The 25,782-nt window shown below is 37.6% G+C and overlaps 1 protein-coding gene and 1 non-coding gene across 5 annotated transcripts in view; one reads left to right on the forward strand and one right to left on the reverse strand.

Moving 5' to 3' along the window:
- msrab (methionine sulfoxide reductase Ab) overlaps positions 1-25,112 on the reverse strand; it is a 78,470-nt gene extending 53,358 nt beyond the window's left edge. Inside the window, exons 1-3 of one of the 4 annotated variants that reach the window (XM_073928604.1) lie at positions 24,862-24,955; positions 24,708-24,768; positions 24,491-24,562 (exon numbers count right to left, since the gene is read on the reverse strand). Coding sequence is in view for 1 of the 4 variants with exons in the window: in XM_009293138.5 (XP_009291413.1) it covers positions 4,255-4,483 (229 nt within the window). In the remaining 3 variants the exon portion in view is untranslated. Of the gene's footprint in view, positions 1-4,254; positions 6,757-24,490; positions 24,626-24,707 lie in introns of those variants that run through there. The other 3 variants (XM_073928603.1, XM_073928605.1, XM_009293138.5) reach the window with 3 other exon arrangements.
- Positions 23,627-23,709, forward strand: dre-mir-124-4 (microRNA 124-4). The gene has a single exon (NR_030062.1). It is a non-coding gene; the product is annotated as a microRNA 124-4 (primary transcript).
- Positions 25,113-25,782: the final 670 nt, after the last annotated feature.

Raw genomic sequence — 25,782 nt, forward strand, 5'->3', positions numbered from 1 at the left:
AGTTTTAGGGGATAAAAACAATAAATTGACTTCTTGTTTATCATTTGGAAAAGTGGCAGAAGATAGATTTTTCTGTTCTGCTGAGCTGCATCCTAATCATCACAAATACTGAAGAAGACCTATTGGAGCCTTCATGGACCCAAGACTCTCACAGAAATCAGAAAAGTTTAGTAAAGGAAAAATCATGGCTTGGGGTTACATTCTGTGTGGTGTATGCGAGAGATCTGCAGAGTAGATGGTAACATCAACAGCCTGAGGTATCAAGACATTTGTGCTGCTCATTACATTACAAACCACATGAGAGGGCAAATTCATCAGCAGGATAGCGCTCCTTCTCATCCTTCAGCCTCCACATCAAACTTACGGAAAGCAAAGAAGGTCAAGGTGCTCCACGACTGTACAGCCCAGACACCAGACATGAACATTACATTATTGAACATATCTGGGGTAAGATGAAGGAGGAGGCATTGAAGATGAATCCAAAGAATCGTGATGAACTCTGGAAGTCCTGCAAGAACACTTTCTTTGCCATTTTAGATGACTTTATTAATAAGTTATTTGAGTCATTGTAGAGATTTATGGATGCAGTCCTCGGGAGTCATAAATAATATTAATTCTTTTTCCACTGCACCATGACTTTATATTCTATACTGCACATTGTTTCTGTTAAGTGACAAAACTTTTGTCTAAGCAAAGTCAGACATTACTGTCGTAATTAAATAATTAACAATCAAGGCATGATCATATTTTGTCTTGATAAAATCTAGAGGCCTTTGCCTTTCATATAAGTCACTTTTGATACCAAATGATCAACCAGAAGGTCAAGTTATTAATTGTTGTTTCTAAAACTTGGATAGGCGACAAGACTTTTGTCAGGTAGTGTGTGTGTGTATATATATATATATATATATATATATATATATATATATATATATATATATATATATATATATATATATATATATATATATATATATATATTTATATATATATAAAAGTATTTTGTTCATGGAATGCGTCAAGCTGCTCTGCTCTTATACTCTTATACTGCAATCAAAGCAAAATATAACCATTAAATAAAGCACACATTTTGATACATAAATACTTTTGAATCCACAAATGACATTGTCATTTCCTCAGGCTTTTCTAGGCCAAAAACGTGCCAGCATGGCAACAGCAGGTAAGGTTTGATCATCCTCCCCAATACCCTGTTCCACCCCCCATGGACGCAGAGGCCCGGAAGCTTCCGCCATGCCGTGACAGCGAGCTGCTTCGACAGAAGGGCCGGGAATGCATGACGGGGGCGGAGCTTTCATGCGCATAATGCACAGATGGGCCTCTGGACACTGCTAGGGCACCAGAACTCCCAGGATGCACCAGGCCAGCAAAAATGTCATGGTTATCTGAAGGCACAAAATCATCTGATTTGGTGCTTCTACATTTTTTTTTTTACATAAAGGAAAGGCTTTAGCCATTTTTGGGATCATAATAGACAACTCAACTGTGCCTAGTTTTACTCTAAACAGCCAAGAACTCTGTCCTGCCAAGTAAGTCAAGGACTGATGCATTTTTTATGAACCTTTTCATCCAATCATAGTGAATGTAAAAAAAAATAAATAAATAAATAAATAAATATGGGATTCACTAGCACACTAAATGTCAACACTCTGTGCATCCCAGACTAATGAAAGAAACATTAATTATCCAAAATTAGACTTTTCACCCATTCGGTTTTATTATTGACTAATAGACATAACGGAAATTAAAGGAAACATCTTCACTAATTGCAATATAAATTTCATTTATAAATTTCATTTGAAAAATTAAATACTTTTTAGGTCCCATAGTAATTTTTACATTTATAACAGTAAATTTTCAGTAGATAATATTACAGTGGGTTACTTTATGTAGCCTCAAGAGGTTTTAAACCTCAATGACTTTCTTATTTTCCTGCTGAACACAAAATATTTTTAAAAACGTTGACAACCAGTTCAATGATATCTATTGTAAATTATATATAATCCAATAATCCAATGGAAAACAAAGGTTACTAATGGTTTGCACCATCATTAAAGTAAATCTTCTTTCATGAATAAAGATTTTATAAATGATACGTAATTTTGGCCCAAGCTCAACTTGACCTATTTACATCATTCAAAGAAATTATTTGCAATATTGCACATTTTGTAGTTTTAGTAGTTAATATAGTTATTCACATTCTTACTCTCTCATTTTAAAATTAAGAAAACAAATACATCAATAAAAAGACTTTTGATGATATGGATTTTACTTACTACACTTTCCAAAAATGTCTTAACACAGAATGGCATTAATATGATAAAAATAGTGTAAATATAGAAGGATCGTTTAAACCTCTTTCAAATATCGATAAACATCACAAAAACCAATTCATTTACACTCACTGGACACTTTATTAGGTACACTGGCAACTTACTAGAACCGGATTGGACCCCTTTCGCCTTCACAACTACCTTAATCCTTCGTGGTATAGATTCAAGAAGGTACTGGAAATATTCCTCAGAGATCCTGTTCCATATTGACATGATATCATCAAGCAGTTGTTACAGATTCATCTGCTGCACATCCATGATGCGAATCTCCCGTTCCACCACATCCTAATTGTGCTCTGAGTTCTGGTGACTGTGGAGACCATTTAAGCAGAGTGAACTCATTGTTGACATGGCGCATTATCCTGCTGTAAGTAGCCATTAAAAGATGGGTACACTGTGGTCATCAAGGGATGGACATGGTGAGCAACAACACTCAGGTAGACTATGGTGTTGACATGATGCTCAATTGTTACTATTGGGCCCAAGTGTTCCAAGAAAATATCCCCCACACCATTACACCACCACTAGCAGCCTGAACTACGACAGGATGTCTTATATAGGATATAAGAGAGGATGGATGTTTATGTTGTTGATGCCAAATTCTGACCCAACAATCCGAATGTCACAGCAGAAATCGAGACTCATCAGACCAAGCAATGTACTTTTAATCTTCTATTGTCCAGTTTTGGTGGGCCTGTGTGAATTGTAGCCTCAGTTTCCTGTTCTTAGCTGAAAGGCCCCCCAGTGTGATTTGCTGCTGCTGTAGCCCATCCGCCCCAAGGTTCGACATGTTGTGCGTTTAGGGATGCTCTTCTGCATACCTTGGTGCATGCCTCGGTTGTAATGAGTGGTTATTTGAGTTACCGTTGACTTTCTATCAGCTTGAACCAGTCTGGCCATTCTCCTCTGACCTCTGGCATCATAAGTCATTTGCACCCACAGAACTGCCACTGACTGGATATTTTCTCTTTTTCTGACTATTCTCTGTAAACCCTGGAGTTGGTTGTGCGTGAAAATCCCAGTAGATCAGCAGTTTCTGAAATACTCAGACCAGCCCGTCTTCCATCCACAACCAGGCCACATTTAAAGTCACTTAAATTACCTTTCTTCCCCATTCTGATGTTCGGTTTGAACTGCAGCAGATCGTCTTGACCATGTCTACATGCCTAAATGCATTGAGTTGCTGCCATGTGATTGGCTGATTAGAAATTTGAGTTAAAGAGCAGTTGGACAGGTGTACCTAATAAAGTGGCCCGTGGGTGTATGTGTACAAGGATAATGTACAACATGACATGTTGTGCCAGAATTAGCTATAAAGCTAATGTGCATCTTATTTGAAAGAAAATACTAAATATATTTGAAAGATTTTATTACAATGTAGTATATTAAGATGATTTCTTTCTGTTGAGTAATACAAAACGCTGAAAGTTTTAGTCCATTAGGCTGGTATCTAGCCCGTCCGTAAATAATTGCTTCTTATAAAGTACTTTTAATACCTGAAAACATAATTTCAAAACCTACAAAGAACTGAATTGTAGAAGAACTTTTATAATACATATATAAATTGTAGTGTTTAAATAGTTACCTTATCTACAAGTATCTCTTTCATTAGAAAAAACATATTACACTAAATAATAAAGCTTTCACCATATGAAGCAGACTTTGCATTAGTTTATAATGATATTAGTGACTATAACCGTGGAATTTGTCAGCATTTGTTATCGAAGCATTTGTTTGAATGCGGAAGTCGTATTTTAAAGAGCCGATGTCCCGGATGTCATGTAGCACAGGACAGCTTATAGATGTGAAAGGTAAGAGTCACATTATCCACCTGCTTTTACATCAGTGTCCCTCGACACCACCCGCTTCGTGGCAGCCGAATTTGACGAGAGAAGAGATTTACCTGCCACGACCACTTTCTCTTCCCTGCCCTTCAGCGCGCGCTCTTTGGTTGGCAAAACGCTCTTGTTTGCCATTTCGAGCTGAGCGACTACCACACACAGACCGAGCTGCAGGACGAAGAAGGTGATGAGGATGGTGGCCGCGTGCGCTCCTGCTTGCGGAAATAAATATGCCCGCGCGGGCGCCATGGAGCTGGAGGAGGAGTGAGGGCACAGCCGCGCCCACCTCATGAATATTCATCAAGCGCTGAGGCACTTCGCCAGATGAATATTAACTAGCCAGAGGTTAATGTGACTTTGCCACAAAAGCCTCCCGTGCGGTATGTGCGGGTAAGAAATTAAATTAAAATAAATATCCACATTAAGATAGCAGTTCGGCATGCAAATGAGCTACCAGCACCCCCCGTCACTACGTCTGCCGGCATAGCAAAACTGAGCATCTGTGTACTGTCGTGGAGGAGCGCGCCTGCATACATTAAAATTAGCATCTGGAATCCATTCATCATGATTATTGCGATTTCTGTGCGTGTAAATACTTGCATTATTTCCTTCCATTGCAGTGGTGGCTTTATTCAGTGACTAGTGTCAAAATAAAGGCACTGCCTCAAAATATTATCAGAAAGAAAGAGTTTTGCCTTTAAAACGTTGAACTCCGGATAGTGAGATGAAACGGATGTATTGTTGTCATTTGCAAGTACAGGTCACAATACAGCCTTTAAATTCAATTAAATATCATAATAAATATACAATATTTGGCCAGAAAAATTAACAAGAAACCAAGGAAAGTACCAAATAGCTAAAAAGGAGACAAAACCACTTACTGCTATTTCTGTGCATGTGCATTACTTCTTTCCATTGCAGTGGTGGCTTTATTTGCTGGCATGTGTCAAAATAAAACACACTGCCTCCAAACTCTGTCAAAAAGCATGCTTTGGCTTTCTCAAAATGTTAAATTGCTCATGTAATTCTGCACACAGTGCCATGGAAAAGCAGTAAACTGTCAAAAATTGTCAATACAGGTCATAATACAGCCATAAATTCACAGAATTTAGGCTGATGTGTGGTGCTTCAACCTTCAGTTCAAATCTATTCTTTCAGTCATTCATTATTTCTTTTTGGCTTAGTCCCTATATTAATCTAGGGTCGCTACAGCGGAATGAACCACCAACTTATCCAGCATACTGTATGTTTTACGCAGCGGAAGCCTTTCTAGCTTCAACCCATCACAGGGAAACACCCATACACTTCAATTCACGAATACACACTATGGCCAATTTAGCGTACACAATTCACCTATACTGCATGTCTTTGGACTTGTGGGGGAAACTGAGCACCGGGAGGGACCCACTCATCATGCAAACTCCACACAGAAATTCCCAATTGACACAGTCGAGGCTCGAACCAGTGACCTTCTAGTTGTGAGGCGAGAGCGCTACCCAATGCGCCACCGTGCTGCCCCATTTCAGTTTATTATAAAAATAAACAAGCTTAACATAAAGAACACCATTGGATTTATTGGCATGTCTCAAAATAAAGACACATACAAACACTGACAAAACGCTTGCGTTATCTTCTTTAAAACATCAGAGTGAGATGAATAAGTTGTAATACTTACAAGATTAATCAGTGCAGGTCATAACAGAGCAGTTAAATTCCATTTAAGTTGATATCGTGCTTCTGTCCAAATCTGTTCCATATATGAAAATATTACATGGTTAACGGGATAGATAGATAAAAGACAGACACAGACCGATAGATAGATAGATAGATAGATAGATAGATAGATAGATAGATAGATAGATAGATAGATAGATAGATAGATAGATAGATAGATAGATAGATAGATAGATAGATAGATAGAGACAAAAAAGAATGCATTATATACACGTTCAGACTGGAGGGATGAAAGTAAGACATATAGCAGGCTTTTTGTTTGTTTGTTTGTTATTTTCAGTTTCAGTCAAATTACAGTCTCTTATCTGAGCAGAAGAGTAGGTATGGTGTCACCATGGAGGTGTTAAGGGCAGAAAGAGAGGCTTTGAAATTGCCTTGCAAATGAGATATAATTATAACCAAATGCAGGCAGGAAAGCAACATTGCTAAAATAAAACACGAGGAAACCACTGCTTAATGGAGGCTGTGATATACTGATGTTTAAACAGAGAGATAGGATTACAATTGCGGTACTGTTTTTAAACTCCACATCAGATTCACTGTCTTGCTTCTTTCTAATTTTTGTAATGTTTATTCAATGATTTTATCTGCTACAGACAAAGACGAGACGTGCCTTTCTAGATTAAATTACATTTACAAAAGTGGTTTTATATACACAGAGAACATTTTAAATTCAAGTTTCTATATCAAAATATGATTAAGATGATTTATGATGCTCCATCATCATCCTGTGTAACAGATATTTATGTAAAAATGCAACATTCTGTCCTGTGCATATGGACAATTGGAAAAAGTTTAAATCTTGTTGATGGATACAAATAAAGATTTAAAAGATTGCACTGGGATCCTTAGTTTTTTTTTTAAATGTCACCATATGATTCTTGCACCACAAGATTTGAAGATTCTTGTTTGAATGTTGTGATCAGGTTTTTTTGCCCTTGAGACCGAGTCCGAGTCATTTGATTCAGAGTACCTACCGATACCAAAACCCGATCTATTACTTTTTATAATTCATTAAAAAAATAATAAAGAAGAGCGAAGAAACAGATCCAGAATGTTCCATATTTTTTATTTAATTCACCTTATTTTAACATTTAACAACTCTGTTAACAAACAAAGCACTTCTGTAAGGTAGCTTGAACAATCAATAATAAATAACATCAATTCTTGACCTCTTGCATTCCCAAGTCTACATATCCCACAGTTTGCTATAAAAATGTTGTCATCATCAACATTCTAATACCTTTGGGGGGATGGGGGTGTTTGACAGTGCGCTCGACGTGTCTAAAGAGCGAGGAGGGATACGGTGGTGAGGGGTGAGAAGGGTGTGCAATTAATTTGAGGACCGAGAGGGAGACGTGCGATTTCCGGGAGATTATCACTCGTTTGCGGGCATCCGGGAGTCTCTATGCATTTGCAAAAGACTCCCGAAACTTCCGGGAGACTTGGGATGTCTGAATATCATGTTTAACAACTATAGTGAGACGCGATCCAGCGGTACATCCTTGATAAACTGTCCGACATGGACTGCTCACTGGAGCTCAGGCGAGTGCATGACAGTGCATGTGTGTGGCTGGCTGTGTGGTCACGTGATGTGCATTTTCAGCAGACGGAGGGCTGTTCAGACATGCTAGGTAAAACACGGTGTGGATGTGGATAATTTTCGTTCTAAAATGCCATCTTAACACTAAGACGTATTAGTTTAAACTGGGCCTAAGTGTGTATTTTTCATAGGCGGGTTTGCAACAAGGGCGGGGCGGAGGATCGGCGATGCCGATCCAGCATCGTGTTGTCTACTGGCCATCAACGATGGATGATGCCATCGTCTATCGGCACAACCCTAGTGTCTTCCACAAATCATGGTGACATGTATGGTATTTTTATAAATCAGGGGTGCCCAAACTTTTTCTATAAAGGGCGAAAACCCAAACTTGATTGAGGGCTGTGGGACAAAGGTAAATATACAAAACTATTTTACATAAAAGTTTCCCTGAGTAATTTCCTAATTAATTTTCTAATATTTACAAATAGCTACAAAGCATTGCTTTAAATTACATTAACTAAAGCAGTTTGTTTAGAAAATGTTTATGATGAACTTATTACAGTAAAAACATAAACAATCCTATTAATAACACAATGGAAATCAATACTAAATACACTAAGCTGCATGTGCCTCTGCCTTGATTTGCTCACTGATGTCTTGTGCATTGCCTCCTATGTCAAATGACAGTCTTAACATTTTTAATAATTAGATTAATTTACAAAACAAAAGAAATTACAAAGCAAACAAACAAAACTTTACATCAAATTTGAAATGAGGATCTCTGCCAAAGATTTTCGGCCCAACCATCTCCTCATCATTCTCCTTTTCTTCTCAAATGGAAAGGTGGGCCAAATCTTAGGTTAGCATGGGCCAACTTTGGCCTTTGGGCCCTGGTTTGGGCAGTTCTGGTCTGAATAAATAAAGATAAAATAAATCTAAATAAAATATCACATTGTAAGATAGACACGAAATGACACTTTTATGGTTATTTGAATAAAGATGGACTGCACTGTTTGGTTTACAACTGTGGATTTCCATCATTAGGACTTTTGGTGCATAATATTGTCTCTTTCAGTGGAGGTATTTGCAATTCTTTCCTGAGGTCTGTGAACTCTGAGTGGGTGGAGGGATGCTGAACTGCTGTTTCTGTAAATGGCAACAAAGCCGCTGTTAGGTAGATGCCTCATGAATTGGAGCAAAAAGGTGTGTGTGTGTGTGTGATTTGCAACTATATTTTCTCCTAGTTACTGTTAGATGGCCATTAATGACTGATCATTTACATTTACATTTACATTTATTTTTGTCAGATGCCTTTCATACCTGCTGAAGGTTCAGATCATGGGATTTAGAATGTGCAGGAGAGCTGAATATATGGATGACAGATTACTGTAGATTGAGAATGAGAGAGCGAAGGTAAAATGTTGGATATTCAGAGACAGAAAAGGAGAGCGCAAGTGATAAATGGATTCACGGGATGAGTTAATCAGAGATTAATTAAGGCCTTTTTTCTGAAGGGATTGGCCTTGTGTTTTTGGCGCCAGGTTTGATGGGTTAGTTTTAAAAATTGATTAGTTTTGCGATGGCATCTTTGCCTCAGCTGAGAGTGTTGTTTAGTTTTGAATGCGTACGGCATATACACACACATCTCTTTCTGATTAACATGAGAAAGAAAAGAGGCAGTCGACTGTTGGGTGTTTTAGCATAATTGTGGCTTTGCTGGTCTCACTCGAGTGAGATGCTTAATTAAAATAATAAATCATGATTCTGCGTCACCACTAAAGAAATCCTTTTTTCCCGTCTTCCCCCTTTACTCACACAGAAATATATGGACAGTGTGTCCGTGAAGGTCACACTGCAGCCACTGTGTCCAATCCAGGCCTGCATCCACCCAATCCCACTTCAGGATTAGCTGGTGAACTCGTTAACTGGTTAGCAGATATCCTCCTCCCCTCCCCCTCCACCCTTGCTGTTTTTACCCCAGAGCAGCCTAGAGTAAGACACTCTTACCCCACATGGGATGGTCAGATTACAGCCTCCCTTTAATCCCACATGCACAGACTACAGAGACTTGTGTCAGTATGTCACATTTTTTTTCTTTGTTTCATTCTATGGTATATTTGCATCCCTAAAAATGCCTCATGAATTAAACACTAGCCTTTTTATGTGATATTTTAAATTGCATGGTGTGAATATTCAGTTCAAAGGACATGGCAAAGGTCAATGAACACTATTTGTCACTTGACAGGACATAAAAAAAGTGTTTGTGCAGAAGTTTATAAATTGCAGTAACACCATATTCATGGACACACATTGCACAAAATGTATAATATATCTAAATAATTCTTACCTTTTTGTTAAATGTAAACTGTCATAATTACATTTAGGAACTGGAGTTATATTATATTATATTATATTATATTATACTATATTGTATTATAATATATTTATTAAATTATTCATTTTCTTTTCGGCTTAGTCCCTTTATTAATCTGGGGTCGCTACAGCGGAATAAACTGCCAACTTAACCAGTATATGTTTTACGCAGCGGATGCCCTTCCAGCTGCAACCCATCACTGGGAAACATCCATAAACACATACACTACGGACAATTTTAGCCTACCAAATTAGCTTACCTGTACCACATGTCTTTGGAGTGTGGGGGAAAACCGGAGCACTCGGAAGACATGCAAACTCCACACAGAAACGCCAACTGACCCAGCCAAGGCTCCAACCAGCGACCTTCTTGCTGTGAGACTACAGCCCTTTCCACTGTGCCACCGTGTCACCTATATTATATTTTATTATATAATTCATTTATTTTCTTTTCGGGTTAATCCCTTTATTAATCAGGGGTCATTGAACTGCCAATGTTTTATTTTATTATATTATATTGAACATGCAATTATGTTCTGTTATTTTGAAAGTCAAATCTAGATTAAAAACAATAATACTTTACCAAAATAAAATAATCAAAAGTTTATCTTATACTACCTTTAATTATCTTACTCAAGACAGTACTAAAAAAAATGCATCTTGTATTATCCTTTTTAACACAACTGTTAAAAAGGGTTTAAACTCTCACTAATGTTCCAGAAGGAAATATGAGGCATTAAGGGCTGAGGGGTGAAAACTTTTAAACAAAGCACTTATTTTGTTAAAGTATCATTGTTTTCAATCTAGATTTTACTTTCAAAACAGCAGAACATAATTGCATGTTTAATATAATATAATATAATATAATATAATATAATATAATATAATATAATATAATAATTTTCTTTTCGGCTTAGTCCATTTATTATTCTGTGGTCACCACAGCGGAATAAACCACCAACTTATCCAGTACGTTTTACGCAGCAGATGCCCTTCCAGCTGCAACCCATCACTGGAAAACACCCATACACACTCATTCACACACATACGCAATGGACAGTTTAGCTTACCCAATTCACCTATAGCATATGTCTTTGGACTAGTAGGGGGGAAACCGGAGCACCCGTATGAAACCCAAGTGAACGCGGGGAGAACATGCAAACCCCACACAGAAATGCCAACTCACCCAGCCAAGGCTCGAACCAGTGACCTTGCTGTGAGGCGATCTTGCTACCCATTGCACCATCGTGACACCTCTAATATAATAGATTATAATACATTTGCAGCAGATTATCTAAGTGATTTTAGTTATGTTTTAGTATATGTAAAAATGTAAAATATCTTACTCAGGACAGTCCTAAATAAAAAACAACAACATGCATCTTGTATCATCTTTCTTATTTTGTTAAAATTATTCACATTTTAACAGATTCTTCAAGGGGTGTGTAAAATTGAGCACAGCTGTATGCATGTATATGTTGGCAGCTAGCTCTCTGCAACTCTCACATGGTCGTCAACTAAAGCTAAGCAGGGCTGCGCCCGGTCAGTACCTGAATGGGAGACCACATGGGAAAGCTAGGTTGCTGCCGGAAGTGGTGTTAGTAGGGCCAGCAGGGGGCGCTCAACCTGCGGTCTGTTTGGGTCCTAATGCCCCAGTATAGTGACGGGGATGCTATATTGCTCAGTGAGCGCGTCTTTCGGATGAGATGTTAAAAACTGAGGTCCCGACTCTCTGTGGTTGCTAAAAAAAAATCACAGGATGTCCTTCGAAAAGAGTAGGGGTTTAACCCCGGCATCCTGGCCAAATCTGCCAGCTGGCCTCCTAACCATCCCCATATTCCAATTGGCTTCATCACTGTGTCCTCTCCACCAATCAGCTGGTGTGTGGTCTGGTGCAAAATGGCTGCCGTCGCGTCATCCAGGTGGATGCTGCACACTGGTGGTGGATGAGGAGATCCCCCCCCCATTGTGCTTTGAGCGGCCAGAAAAGCGCTATATAAATGTAAGGAATTATTATTATTATTATCATATGTATATATTATTTGTTTTATACAGGGCATATCTATATTCTAATTACTTTAAACATTTTCAATTCTTTTGAAAATAAACTTTATCGTTTATCCCACAGGGGTTAGAAAAGATCTTTAGACATAGGCTTGCACACAACTACAAAATATAAATACACAATTATTTTTAAAAATCCTATTTAAAAAAAAAACATATCCAAACCCTACAAAGTACAAACACTATAACAGAGATCCAGCGTCACGAGTTGCACAAGCAGCATTGCGCCCCTGAAAAAACTACTTATTACTTGATGTTTACAGAGCTGTTTATATTTAGGTGGGTCGGGTCCTTCAGAACACAGCTTTTTTTTCCCTCCTTTTATTATTTCTATCTAATTTATTTCCCATTCTGAACATTTGAAAATGATCAAGAATGCAAACACATATTACACGTTCACATACACATGCATGCAATGACAATTATACAGTTCAACCTGTCTTTTATTCCCATTCCAGAGAGGGTATTATTATACTGTAGGGCAAATCAGTGCACAGCTCCTCCCTCACTCTCTCTCTCTCTCTCCCTTCTCTTGTCTTCCTGACCACCTGTCCTTCCACAAACCCCACCTGCTGAAGCTTCTCTCTCACCTGAAGCCTTGTTTGGCATCCTGTGCTGGGATTACGTTTAATCTGGACACGTGCCACTGGTCTCCCTTCCTCCCTCCCCTCATAGTCATCCGTTTCCACTCGCTCTTGTGGCTGTAGGCTTTTAATGATTCCTATAGGCCTTTCACTGTGAGCAAGCTTCACAAAACAGAGGAAGCACTGAGGAGGCGCTGTGAAATGCATAAGCAAAATTGATAAAAATTCACACCAGCGTGGTTGTTTTAGGATGTGCTCTCTTACATTGAATATAGTATATAGCTGCATAACTGGTCAATGTAAAAATTTAATCACACTGCACACATCACAAAGGGCGAAAAAGGTAAATTAAATGATTTTAAACATGGTATGATTATTGGTGCCAGACAATCCGGTCTATTTATTTCTGAAATTGCAGATCTACACATATTTTCATGCACAACTATCTCCAGAAATGACAAAGAATGGTTTAAAAAAGATTTCCAGTGGGCAGGAGAGTGACTAAACTGGTCAAAGCAAAAAGAATTGGAATAGAAACCCAAGAAATTACTTGTTACAACAGAGGTTTGCGCCTCACAGCAAGAAGATTGGCATTTCTGTGTGGAGTTTGCATGTTTTCCCAGTGTTCGCGTGGGTATCCTTCGGGTGCTCCGGTTTCCCCCACAGTCCAAAGACAATGCGCAATAGATGAATTGGGTAAGTTAAATTATCCGTAGTGTATTTGTGTGAATGGGAGTGTATGGGTGTTTCCCAGTGATTGGTTGCAGCTGGTAGGACATCCGCTGTGTGAAAACATATGTTATATAAGTTGGCAGCTAATTGCGCTGTGGTGATCCCTAATTAATAAAGGGACTAAGCCAAAAAGAGAACAAATGAATAAATAGAGGTCTACAGAAAAGCATTTCTGAGCATGTCAAACCTTGAAGCAGAGGAGCTACAGCAGCAAAAGAAAAACACAACAACTGAAACGACAATTCACAAGGCCTTACTAAAATCTGGCATGAACATGTAAAATTTTTATGATATTTTACGTTAGCTAACAACTGGTAGAATTGAGGTTATGAACTATAAATAACTATATCGATATTGTTATATAGATTAATAAAAAATTTTGCAATATTCCTCACTGCATTATGTTAACTAATGGACTACTGTAAATTGTTAACCTACTATTATCAATGTTTAAAACAAGTATTATGCTAATTAAATTTAAATTAGATCATTTTTGTGTTTTTTTGCATCATTAAATTCATAACACATTTATATAATAAGTACACATCTTTAATCTCCGAATGCACCTACAGTACCTTAAGAGATATTTCAAATTGCATGGATATTCAGTTCAAAGGACATGGCAAAGGTCAAAAGACAAAAAATAAACACTATTAGTAAAAAAACGCGTACTTTATAGACATTGTACACTTAATAAGGTCCAGCTACAATACATTTGATAAAGTGCCAATAATTCCTTTTCTTCTCAGGTGTTTGTGCAGAAGTTCATAAACTGCAGTAACACCATATTTATGAACATGCATTTTCTTTTCAGCTTAGTCCCTTTATTAATCTGGGGTCCCCACAGTGAAATGAACCACCAACTTATCCAGCATATGTTTTACAAAGAGAATGCCCTTCTAGCTGCAACCCATTACTGGGGAACACCCATACACTCATTCACACACATGCACTACGAACAATTTTAGCTTATCCAATTCACCTGTACCGCATGTATTTGGACTTATAGGGGGAAAAAGGGGAACCCGGAGAAAACTCACACGAACGCGAGGAGAACATGCAAACTGCACACAGAAATGCCAACTGACCTTGCTGTGAGGCTACAGCACTACCTACTGCGCCACCGCATCGCTTATATTATATTATATTATATTATATTATATTATATTATATTATATTTTATTTTATTATATTATGTATGCAACTATGTTCTGTTATTTATTATTTTGAAACGGCAGTACTATATTGCAAACAATGATATTTTAACAAAATAAGAAATATTTGGAGATCATCATCATGTTTAAAAGTGTAGAACATCAGTGTGGATTTAAACCTTTTAAACCTTTTTGTTTGAGTCCCTCAACCATCCCCAGAGTGAAATGATCAATCTCAGTCATACAGTCTGCAGAAGATACGGTTTACAATTTACACATCAGGGTGGCACTGGTTGTCTGAAAATATAGCACATTAATTTAATACTAGGACCCTTTTATATTGCAAAAAGAGAGTATAAACCCAGTGCAGGCCTTTTGGAAATCTGTGCTTCAGCTTACATTTTATCTAAATGTAAAATACGTTGCTATGGGTACAATTTAGTTTATGAAATATGTTACTTGGGGTATGTTTTGTTATGTTTTACATACAGTTGAAGTCAGAATTATTAGCCCCCCTGAATTATTAGCGCCCCTGTTTATTTTTTTCACCAATTTCTAAGCATAATAGTTGTAAAAACTTATTTCTAATAACGGATTTATTTTATCTTTGACATGGTTACAGTAAATAATATTTTACTTGATATTTTCCAAGACACTTCTATACAGCTTAAAGTGACATTTAAAGGCTTAACTAGGTTAATAAGGTGAACTAGGCAGGTTAGGGTAATTAGGCAAGTTATTGTGTAACGATGGTTTGTTCTGTAGATTATCGAGAAAAAAAATAGCTTAAAGGGGCTAATAATTGTCTCAAAATTTAAAAAAAAAATTAATAACTGCTTTTATTCTAGCCGAAATAAACAAATAAGGCTTTCTCCAGAAGAAAAATTTTTTATCAGACATACTGTGAAAATTTCCTTGCTCTGTTAAAAATAGTTTGGGAAATATTTAAAAAAAATAAAATAAAATCAAAAGGGGGCTAATAATTCTGACTTCAACTGTACATGTTCATCTTGTACAAGTCCACAAGAAGCCACTGTCATACATATCACCCAGACCAGCAAACCACTGACCTACACCCTTCCCTAAACCTAACAATTGGACCCTTTTCACAAGCCTGTTATGATGTGTTTACCGGTTAACATAATCCTAAATCCTTAAAAGTTTTTAATATTTGATAAAAAGAAATCCGTAAGAACATTTATCTGCATTTATGCATGTATTATATCATCTTTGCGTCAACTTACAAAAAACGAATTACCGCTTACGTGAGGTGTTTCTATTGCAGTGTCTATGGGACAGGACAGTAAATTTGACGTTATTCTCTCCTCCGGCTGTCGTTATCAGTCTCACACTATCTTTACTGTTTTCTGAAAGTCTTGATAACACCATTGTGGAGTTTTTCTTTTATTATTTCCGCAAGTAAGATTGTAAAAAAAAATTGTTGTGCTCTCCCATTCACTGCGCTCTAAATTTTCTCAACTATGAAACCTTCCACTACTGACAAACTCGAAAATGTGAAAAGGGTCTAAAGTGTTTTCAAAAGCAAGCGTTAAAAAAAAAAAAGCAACGCGATCAATGACTTCCTTACCAAACTGACCATGCCAGAAAAGTTGTTCATATGGAATTAGAAAGGTGAGGCCAACGTATTTGATTTAAAATCTTATACATTGCTGTTTAGTGGTATTTATATGGACTTGTGCAAAGTACTACAATAATAATATCCTATTAAATATCATTAGAGTGAAATGGAACAAAAGATGTTGGTGTCATAATAAACTGCAGTCAAATATATGTTAAAGTAAGTTTTTTTCACAAAAACATAGGCTGAAGCACATACTTCAATGAGCATGTTGCATAAACCACACCAGAAGAAGAAAAGTCAAATTCTAGAGACTTCATTATTTGAGACCAATAAGTTTCTGTTTGATAATTTTTAATTGGTTTAAAAAACAGTTTAATAAATTTCTCACATATAAAAAGCCAGTATGGCTTGTGTTTGAAATACAAAAAAGACTGATATTTAAGGCAGCAAACATGACTGGATTACTACTGGATTTCTACTAGTGCCTGACGTACAGTAAATAGATTTTTTTTCTCTCTCCAGAAATTGCCAATAAATCTAGAGAGAGAGAAAAAGCAAGAGAAGAGGTGGAGGAAGTTAACCCAGGAAAATTAATTGGCGTTATGTGGATCCTGACACCAGTCAGTCAGGGTCAATCTGATCTCCCCTGCCTTTCATTTACTGCAGCGCACACACACTTACACCACTGCATTAATTAATGGCGCATTTTCCACAAATTTTTTCTAAACGATGCACCTCTGAGTCAGAGATTTGTAAGGATGTCCGTGGCCCACTGCTCATTTAAAATAAACTCCACTCAAGAGCCTGTCGGCATGCAGATGCCTTCGCAGGAAAACACTTCTATTAAACATTACAAATGTTTACCTATTAATCCTTATAAACTCAAGTTTGTTTGTATGTGCGGCTCTCCGTCTGAGCGTAGCTGATTATTAAAAATTACCATTCGTCTCTCTGCTTAAATAGGCCGCAAAATTGATTTGCCTTCCTGTTGCCGCCTCTGACAGTCTCACTGACATGTTCTTATTATCAGCAGTACGTGCATTATCACATACATTAATCAGAAAATAATTCAGCCGTTGACGACGTACTTTAATTACGAATCGCGCACTTATGCTAAAATGTACCACAAAAAGTGGCAGATTAAAATAATTGCTATTGAAAAAAGAATTATGTTTATGGGTGGACACGAGGCAACTCTGACCTTGAAGGACTCTCCTATCATAATCAGACATACTGATGTTACATACGGAAAGCAGAAAATCCTCCGGTTCTCAGTGCGTTTATTATTAATGTGGGGGATTTTAGACTGCCAGCAGTATTTTTCCGTAACCAAACGCACAGATGAAATGCCTCTGAAGCTCAGAGCGAAGACAGATGCATAATTTTGTGAAGCACATGCGCACGTTAAAGTGGTGCGAAACCAAGAAGTGGGTCATGGAGTGATTTGTTTTAGAGAGGGGGTGGAAACTGGGTCACTGGATGCAGAGGCGGCGAGAGGGGGGTTGCTTTTGGGAGCTTCTGTGTGCTGTTGCTGGGCTGACTATTGGGGCGTATTGAGAAAAGAGGGAGGGAGAGAGAAACTGAGACAGAATGAGAAGTTCCCATCCCTGTTTTGGGGGAATTAGTCATGTTTTAGGGTCTAGGAGCATCGTTATATTTCAACAAGCTTCCAAAAATAAAAGATCCCATCCCGAATGCAATATTCCAGAGGTTTGATTATAAAGACAACCAATAATGATCTGACGGTATGAAGAAAATGCTAAATTGAGCTCTTCTGGATGTGATATCAATTCAGTGATTCTACCTAATCAGCAAGTCCTAAAAAAAAAAAAAAAACGCCCCGTCGGCCTCTCTATCAGAGCAATGTGGTCAGAGCTAATGAAATTGCCACTAATATTAAGGGCACTGGAGGACAGCAGTGACCCAGGGGGAGAGCAGGGCATCGATCCATCCACAATGAAGCGCTCATGATGACCGGGAGCTCATGCTTTCAGCTGTACACTGGAGACTGCACTGCCACAACCAGCATCACATCATGTACTGTACCGCCATATACGAAAGCAATGGGTTTATAGTACATCTATGACGCATTAAGGCTTCGATGACATACCTTTTCCATCTAGTGGAATAATATTTAAAGGGATGTAATTAGAGGAAATAATTGAGCATCGTCCAATTGAATATTCACAAATACTGTTCCAGAACTGTTTTATTGACTTTCTTCTGTGAAAAAATAATAAAATAAAACTTTAAAAATGCCTATTGGAAAACAGATGCAGCATTTTAAATGTTTTCTTGAGGTCCACAAAAGTTTTACAGGTTTAATACGACATGAGGGTGAATAAAATGTAAAAAAAAAAAAAAAAAAAAAAAAACATTTTTTAAATGTTTATGTTATGCCAGGACATATTAAATCTTCCAATTTTAAACATTTAAAGTTCAAAACATATGTAAAAAAAAATATATATATACAGTACATTTCGTCATACTAACTACAATACATTATGCCCTAGTTTCGTTTGATTTAGGGTACAGGATGTGATGACTGAAATCTACTTTTTTGCTGCAGAAAAACAGAAAAAATTACTTTTGAAATGTTCTTATGTGGTCCACAGAAGACTAAAAACAAGACAAGGGTAAATTTATGGAAGCTAGATTATCATTTTCAAAACATGTCTATGTTCTTTTAATTCTTTGAGTATATTTAGCAACAAATTGTATTTATTTGTTGCAGAAACTTTAAAAATGTCTTCTAAAAAATAGCAACATTCTTTATTCTCATATTTCATTAATATTTTACATTTCGTTGAAGAGTGAAAAAACAAAACAGCAGTTTGGAACGAGGACAAATAAATTATGCCAGGACTTTCATTCTTAGGTTAACTATCTGTTTAATTTGTGATTTATATGATGATTGTTGCAGATATAATTTTTTTCAAAATTAGAAAAAAAATATTTTCACAGCTATTTTAAAATCTTAACCTTTTTTCAATTGGGTTATACAGAAGAGTTAAAGTCATACATGCTCAGAACAACATAGACATTAATAAATGGCAAGGGTTTCATTTGTCATTAGTTGTTGCAGATATTTAAAAAGTATTTTAAAGGAACAGTTTTTATATTCGTCAAAATGTGTCTGTTTCAGAACAATAATTTATTAAACAACATTTTAAACAACATGACAGCAAACAAAAACTTACAGAATTTTTTTATGTGCTTATTCAATAACAAATCGTCTTTTTGCATTTATTGGTGCACTTCATATGCATTTATATTTTATATGCATTTATACAGAATATTATTTTATAATTTCTCTTTCTATTAAAATAAAAAATGTGAATCTGAATCAAGCATGTACTGTTTAATTAATCTAAAAAAGCCACTTATATGCATTTATTTAAAACCATGCTTATTGCTTATTTTAGCAACACTTAATCGTCATTCTACTACAAAAAGTATAATTAAACAAACCCTATGCATATTCTGCATGATACAGTTTGAGATGATCATTTATCCACACAATAGACCACAGCTCTCTGCAACAGAATGCTAAAGCATAGCATTGATTTAAATGTCATCTTTTAGAACAACATTTTGTAGACAACATTTTAAGCAACACCACAGCAAATAAATACTTGCAGAATATTTATCTTTGTTATTGAATATTAATTCAATAACAAATTGCCCTTTTTTGCATTTATATGTGCATTTTATATATTTGTGCATGCATGCTAGTAAAGCAGCGAACATAACAGCACATGCTGCCAGATTTACTGAACGACCGACCAAGCTTTCTGCACAGACACACACGCATCAGTGCTTGCTTACACACACATCTGTGCATAGCCCATAGGCACACACACATACATACACACTCCTGAGACACACATATAATGGCCAACTCAGCATTATACCCATATACCTTTAAAGCAGAAGCACAGAAAAAAAAAAGGAAAACGCATGTCAATGTGAATCTGTGCTCCGCTTTCCTTTCCCCCAATCGCTCACTGTAGCATGCATTAGTTTAGAATAGTGATCTTTCACCCTTAAATACTGCAGGTTTAGGTTTTAAACTCATTTAGCTTTAGTCTTTGTAATCTTGTAAATGTCCCGTTTCGGCTTGCCGGTGAGGACGTTTTAGCGACCCATCTGTTATGTGACCTCTTTAAAATGATGCAGCGCAAAGACCGACCGCTTTACAGAACATCTGGTTGCTTTGTTTTTGTTTATTTATTTCTTTTTTGATGGAGTTTTTAATCTGATGCAGACATACACAATATGAACTCTGGGATTAAATTAAAAAATAATAATAATTATTTCGATGAAGGCTGAAAATCTCTCTTTTGCTGTTAAAAAAAGAGAAAAAAATCTGTGATATTACAAAAAAAAGAAAAAAATTTATTTCTTTAAATCTGTTGAATTCTTTGCAGGAAAAAAAAACATATTCTTCGATCCTTCAATCAAATGTTATCCAAATGCAATGAATGTAGAGTCATTTTAACGAAACACCGAAGCAATAAAGTGCATTTAAATGAATCTCTTACCACAAAAAAAGCACCGAGCACAAAGAATATAGAATATACACTAACACACACACACACGCAACACACACACATAAGGAGCAGGTCCTGGGATGCTCGTCATTTGTAATGAGGCGATAATCCAGCTCAAACGCTCCTATTTGCTAATCTGTCAGATTACAGATTAAAGTGCACTCAGAGGACGCTATTGCTAGGAGGAATGCAGGCTAGGCTAGTGCTGACACACACACACACATATTGGCTCTAATCTCTTCCATTTACATACACTCATTTCTATTTGATTTGCCTGAGGCACAAACACACACAAAATGCAAAAATATGCAATAATCCAGGTATATCCTCACATTGCCAAAGACGTAAATAGAGCAAGGACACATTTTCAGCGTGTCACACACACACACAAACTCAGTTTTAATGACAGTTGTGGATGTTTACGCGCACACAATATTCTCTTTAATGTTTTCGCTCCATTAAAATTAAAAATGACGCTCTGGCTCAAACATCAATGTGCGCTGTTTAATTAATCTTGAAAAAAGTCATTTATATGCGTTTATTTATAACAATGAAATATTTTAGCAACACTTAATCTTCGTTCTACTCATAAAAATTCTAATTAAACAGACTCTGTGCCTATTCTGCATGATATTGCTTAAGATGATCCTTTCTCCACACAACAGACCACAGCTCTCTGCAACAGAAAATGCTGAAGCATAGAATTGATTTAAATGTCAGATATAGTTCAAACGCTGTTCAAAATCCAAGACTAAACAGTATTGATCCCTTCTGTACAGCTAGTTCACTGGGGTTTCACGCTTTGAAACGCTTCCAGATTTAACGCCATCATGAGCGCTGCGGACAAAAATGAGGAGAAACCGATTTTAAGAAGAAAAAAAAAATGATTTCGCATCTGAAATCCTCCGTCCCACTGATTTGCAGCGATATTGCGCATTAGCGAAGCAGCGGCTCGTGTTATATCATGCATGATGTATCGTCTGCATGCGTGTGTGTCAGAAAAGAGCATATTGGGTTGCCTCCCCACGGACCCCCCTTTTGCAATCAGCTGATCACCCTGAAAAGATGGAGTGGTACAGGGTCAAAGGTCAACTGTGTCACCCCGCCACCCCCAAGCAGTCAGTATGTATTACCATACATTAACCCTCGTTGTTTAGATGCACTCTATTTGTGCATATCTCATTAGGATATGTGTGTGCGTTCACCTTCTTTGCAAATATAGCATGCATTTATCTGTGATATCAGTATATTTGGAGGTAAACATGATGCTGCACACTTTCCTCGTGAAATTTATAGTGAGGTGGTATGAGTGTGTGTCTGTATACATCTTGGTCAGAGAGGGTCTCCCCTCCCCTGCTCAGTCAACCCCCTGTGTGTGTAATCCCTGCCAGCTGTCCCCACAATCTAATCTCTCTACCACGATCAGCTGGGACGTTACACGCACGTGTGTGTGTGTGTGTGTGTGTGTGTGCGCGTATGTATGTGCCCAGGGAGGTGGGGGTGGTGTCAAACGGAGAGCATAAATTGTAGCCCGAGCGTGTGCGCAGCGCAGTGTGTGTGTGTCCGTGTGTGTGAACCGCTCATCCCTTGCATACCTGCTCCTTCCCTCTTCCTCTGGATATGTATACATATATGATGCGTTTATATATGTATATGCGCATTTTTAGCTTTTCGTTTTTTACGCATCATTTTTTTTGTATCGCGCACAGTTGGATTTTCTCACGCTGAAGGGCACGGGGAGAATACTCCTCTGTTGTTTTTTTTTTCTCTGTATTGGTTTTTTTTTTTTTAAACAACTGCGGCATCCCAGCACCTGATTTTCCCTTCCTGCATGCATGAAAACATTCCAACCTGCCTACCTTTCCCCCCTAAATCCCCTCCACCCTATACCCCAAGACCATCATCCCTTGCAACCCTGGAAGAGGAGCCTCAGCTGGGGCAGAGAGCTTCAGCAGGACCCCCTGTTCACCCCTGGATGGAGAATAGCGAGAACTGTTGGAACTAAGAGAACAGGAGGGAAAAACAGGATGTACGCTTGTGTATCTTCTGCACTAGGGAGAAGAGAAAGAATGAAGCTTAGGATAATGTTAGTAGTTTTGCAGAGATAGACGATATTTCTGGGTAATTCTTGTGTGATCTGATGCTTTTTTTTTCCCTGGAATGTTATTATTTTTGTAAATACATGTATGTTTTTTGTATGCATTTATTTGTGGTCAGCTTCCACTCATTTGTGTGTTGTGTTTTTAACTGTACTTGTTTTTACTTGCCGTATAGGTGCTTGTGCGGTGAGAGAGAGAGAGAAATAAAAGACAGAGAGAGAGAGAGAGAGAGAGAGAGAGAGAGAGATGGGGGGGTGAGAGAGGCAGAGAACAGACTGTCATAGGGAAGCGCTAGCTTTACATTGCGATGCTGGCAGCCGTCTCATCATGGCGGTGGACGTGCTGAATGGACGAGCAAGAGAGCAGTGCATAGCTTTGCATCTTCGCACATCCCTCACGCTCAGCTTTGCTGGTCCTCTTTGTTTGGCCGGTAGAGGGAAAAGGTCTGCTGGAATGAAACAGAAGGCAGGTGCTTCTTGCAGAATGGGTACAACAAAAGGTAGATCCCTCTTTATCTCTCTCGCTGTCTTCTCTCTCTCTCTCTCTCTCTGTCAGGTTATGCATTCGTGATATAAATAGAAAGGTCCTTCTGGATGTTTTTGTGTGTAAAATATGATCATAAGAAACACTGTGTTGCGTTGTCATGTATGTTTTGTTCTCACCACACATCTAGGCCGACGGAAAGGAGGATTTAAAACCGCACAAGCAGGGAGAATCCTCAGAAAGATGTGTAATTGTGCGTGTGTGTGTGTGTGTGTGCGATTAGGACTTCTGGTTTGGACTGCACTAACACCAGCAAAGCCCACATCAGATGCAGGAGGAGGAGGACAGGTGAGAAGAAAGGGATTTTAGATGAGTACAGAAACGTGGTATTGTACTGAAGGACAAGAACAGGATGTGCAGACTGCATAGGGACCAAATACAGACAAGCTGGACGACCGAACCGTTAGCCGTGATGAAGAGGAACGAAGAGAGTTCTTTAGGAAAAGACAAGTCGGATGACATTCGGAAACTTGGGTTTTTGCTCTTTGTGTTCACAGTGGACCTTGATTTAATTTCAATACAATTAAGGCACGCGGTGAATGCCAAGAGAGAAGCCAACAGCAGCACTCACCTGAGCGCCCGGTCGACAGGACAAAGTCATCTATAGTACAGTCACTGCAACTGTGCTTTCATATTAGTGCACAATAAAATAACACCCTGCACCATCCCACTGCCATTCCCTATCTGATACCCAGCAATGTCATGGAAGCAGATAATCCCCTTATGCATGGCGAACACTTAAGCAGACCATCGAATATTCATTACACTGAAATAAACACAGGGCCTAATACGCATACTCTAACCATTTACAAAAGGCACGGCAGTATCTCTCCCAAACCAGGAGATTATATTTGGTGACAATGCTCGGCAAAAATGCTCGGAGGCAAAAACTGCAAAGGTTGCGTTATGACCTACATTTCACAACACAAACCATCAATACATGCGCTGAAGTTTGATATGCAAATGCTATGTAGTAAGTATGGGATTAAAAGATTTGAATATAACACACTAATACCAAAATATTTCATCATTTTACAATTTCTGACAGCATTGTGATGCAGTAATTTTAGAGTAAAGCTCAGGAGTCTTTTGGAACAAACCCTTTTAATTTAGCTAGGTATCAATAGGGTTTGTAGCAACCTTTTAATTGACATTTTAAACAGCACAAACACCACAGCATAAGAGCATAAGGCCCACCGTCATGCTCCTGACATTCAAATCATGTCCCCTTCACACTAGCAGTAATAAATCAGCTATCTGCTCTGGGCACGTGGCGCAGATGTTTAGAGGGGTCAAAGTTTACCTATTATTTATGACTAATGATGAATTTTACTCACAAAAGAAAGGCAAACACGGTCTGGGATGAGGCTCTGCCCCTCAGGCTAGATTTCTGTCGACGGAACACACAACTGTGAAGACAATAAAAGCAAATATTAATCACTTTGACAGTCATTCAGACACCACGCGACGACATTGCTGGTGTTGCATTTTACGCTTTAATACATCTGCACACAGTTACGGTTAATTTTTGTTGTTCGCATATAAAGTACAAACCTTTAGGACGTATTTATTTTGTCCACACTTCACATTTGTCTTCTTGACGATTTCAGATATGCTTAAAAAGGAAGCAAATATTCAGCTTTGTAAAACAGCATTGCGAATTTTCGTTTAAATTCAATATAAATATTTAGAAATTGCCGTTATGCACCAAGACGTAGAGAAACGACGCCTTGCTCTTAAATCAACTTGAGGCCATATAGCCTACGTCACAGTACAGGCTTTCACCTAACACCCCTAAGCCTATTAAGACCACAACGGAAACACATTTAACCTAAAAAATATTTTTCTATTAAAGAATAAACCAGCCTAATTATAAAATAAGAAGCAAAGTTTAGATAATAAAGTCGAGAAGCCTTACACGAGTCTCAAATTAAATATGTAGTTTTAGATTATTATTACATTTATTAGGCTATTATATTATTAATATTAACAATTATTATTATTATTATTATAATAAAAATTATTATTATTATTATTATTGCCTAGTCTATTAAAATTCTCTAGACGAGAAAAAAAGTTATCCTTAGCAAATAGACAACATTAAAAAGCAACCCAGAAAAACGAAAAGCAAATTACAATTAATAAATATTTTTTTTAATTAATTTGAATAATTTCGTTGTCGTATAACTAAATGTGATATAAATACAACAGATGCTTATAAACTAATGGACTATTTAAATGTAAGAAGACAGTTATTAAACATGCAAGGCGTTGCATATGTATACAACAAATTACCCTAAATTATTATTTTTACAATTTTAACTAAAAACGTGTTATTTCATCTACTTTTAAATTGTGTTAAATACGCACCACACAATTAAAGGGGCATTTAAATGCCCCCCTTTGATATTTTCGTTCTACCTCCCCATATACACATTCGTTTGAAATAAATCGGTGCCTGGGTGTAGTACAGAAATGATTTTATTATGTAAATTGCATCTTTTGCAGACATGGCCAGGCGTTACTAATGGCAAAAATACACGCGCGCGCTCTTGATAATGCGCTGAACGCACGCGGCTGCTCGACTGTCAACACGCTGATAAACGCAGCGCGCGCTCCTCGCCCCGCA

The sequence above is a fragment of the Danio rerio genome, chromosome 17, assembly GCF_049306965.1.
Source record: "Danio rerio strain Tuebingen ecotype United States chromosome 17, GRCz12tu, whole genome shotgun sequence".
NCBI classification, from domain to species: Eukaryota; Metazoa; Chordata; class Actinopteri; order Cypriniformes; family Danionidae; genus Danio; species Danio rerio.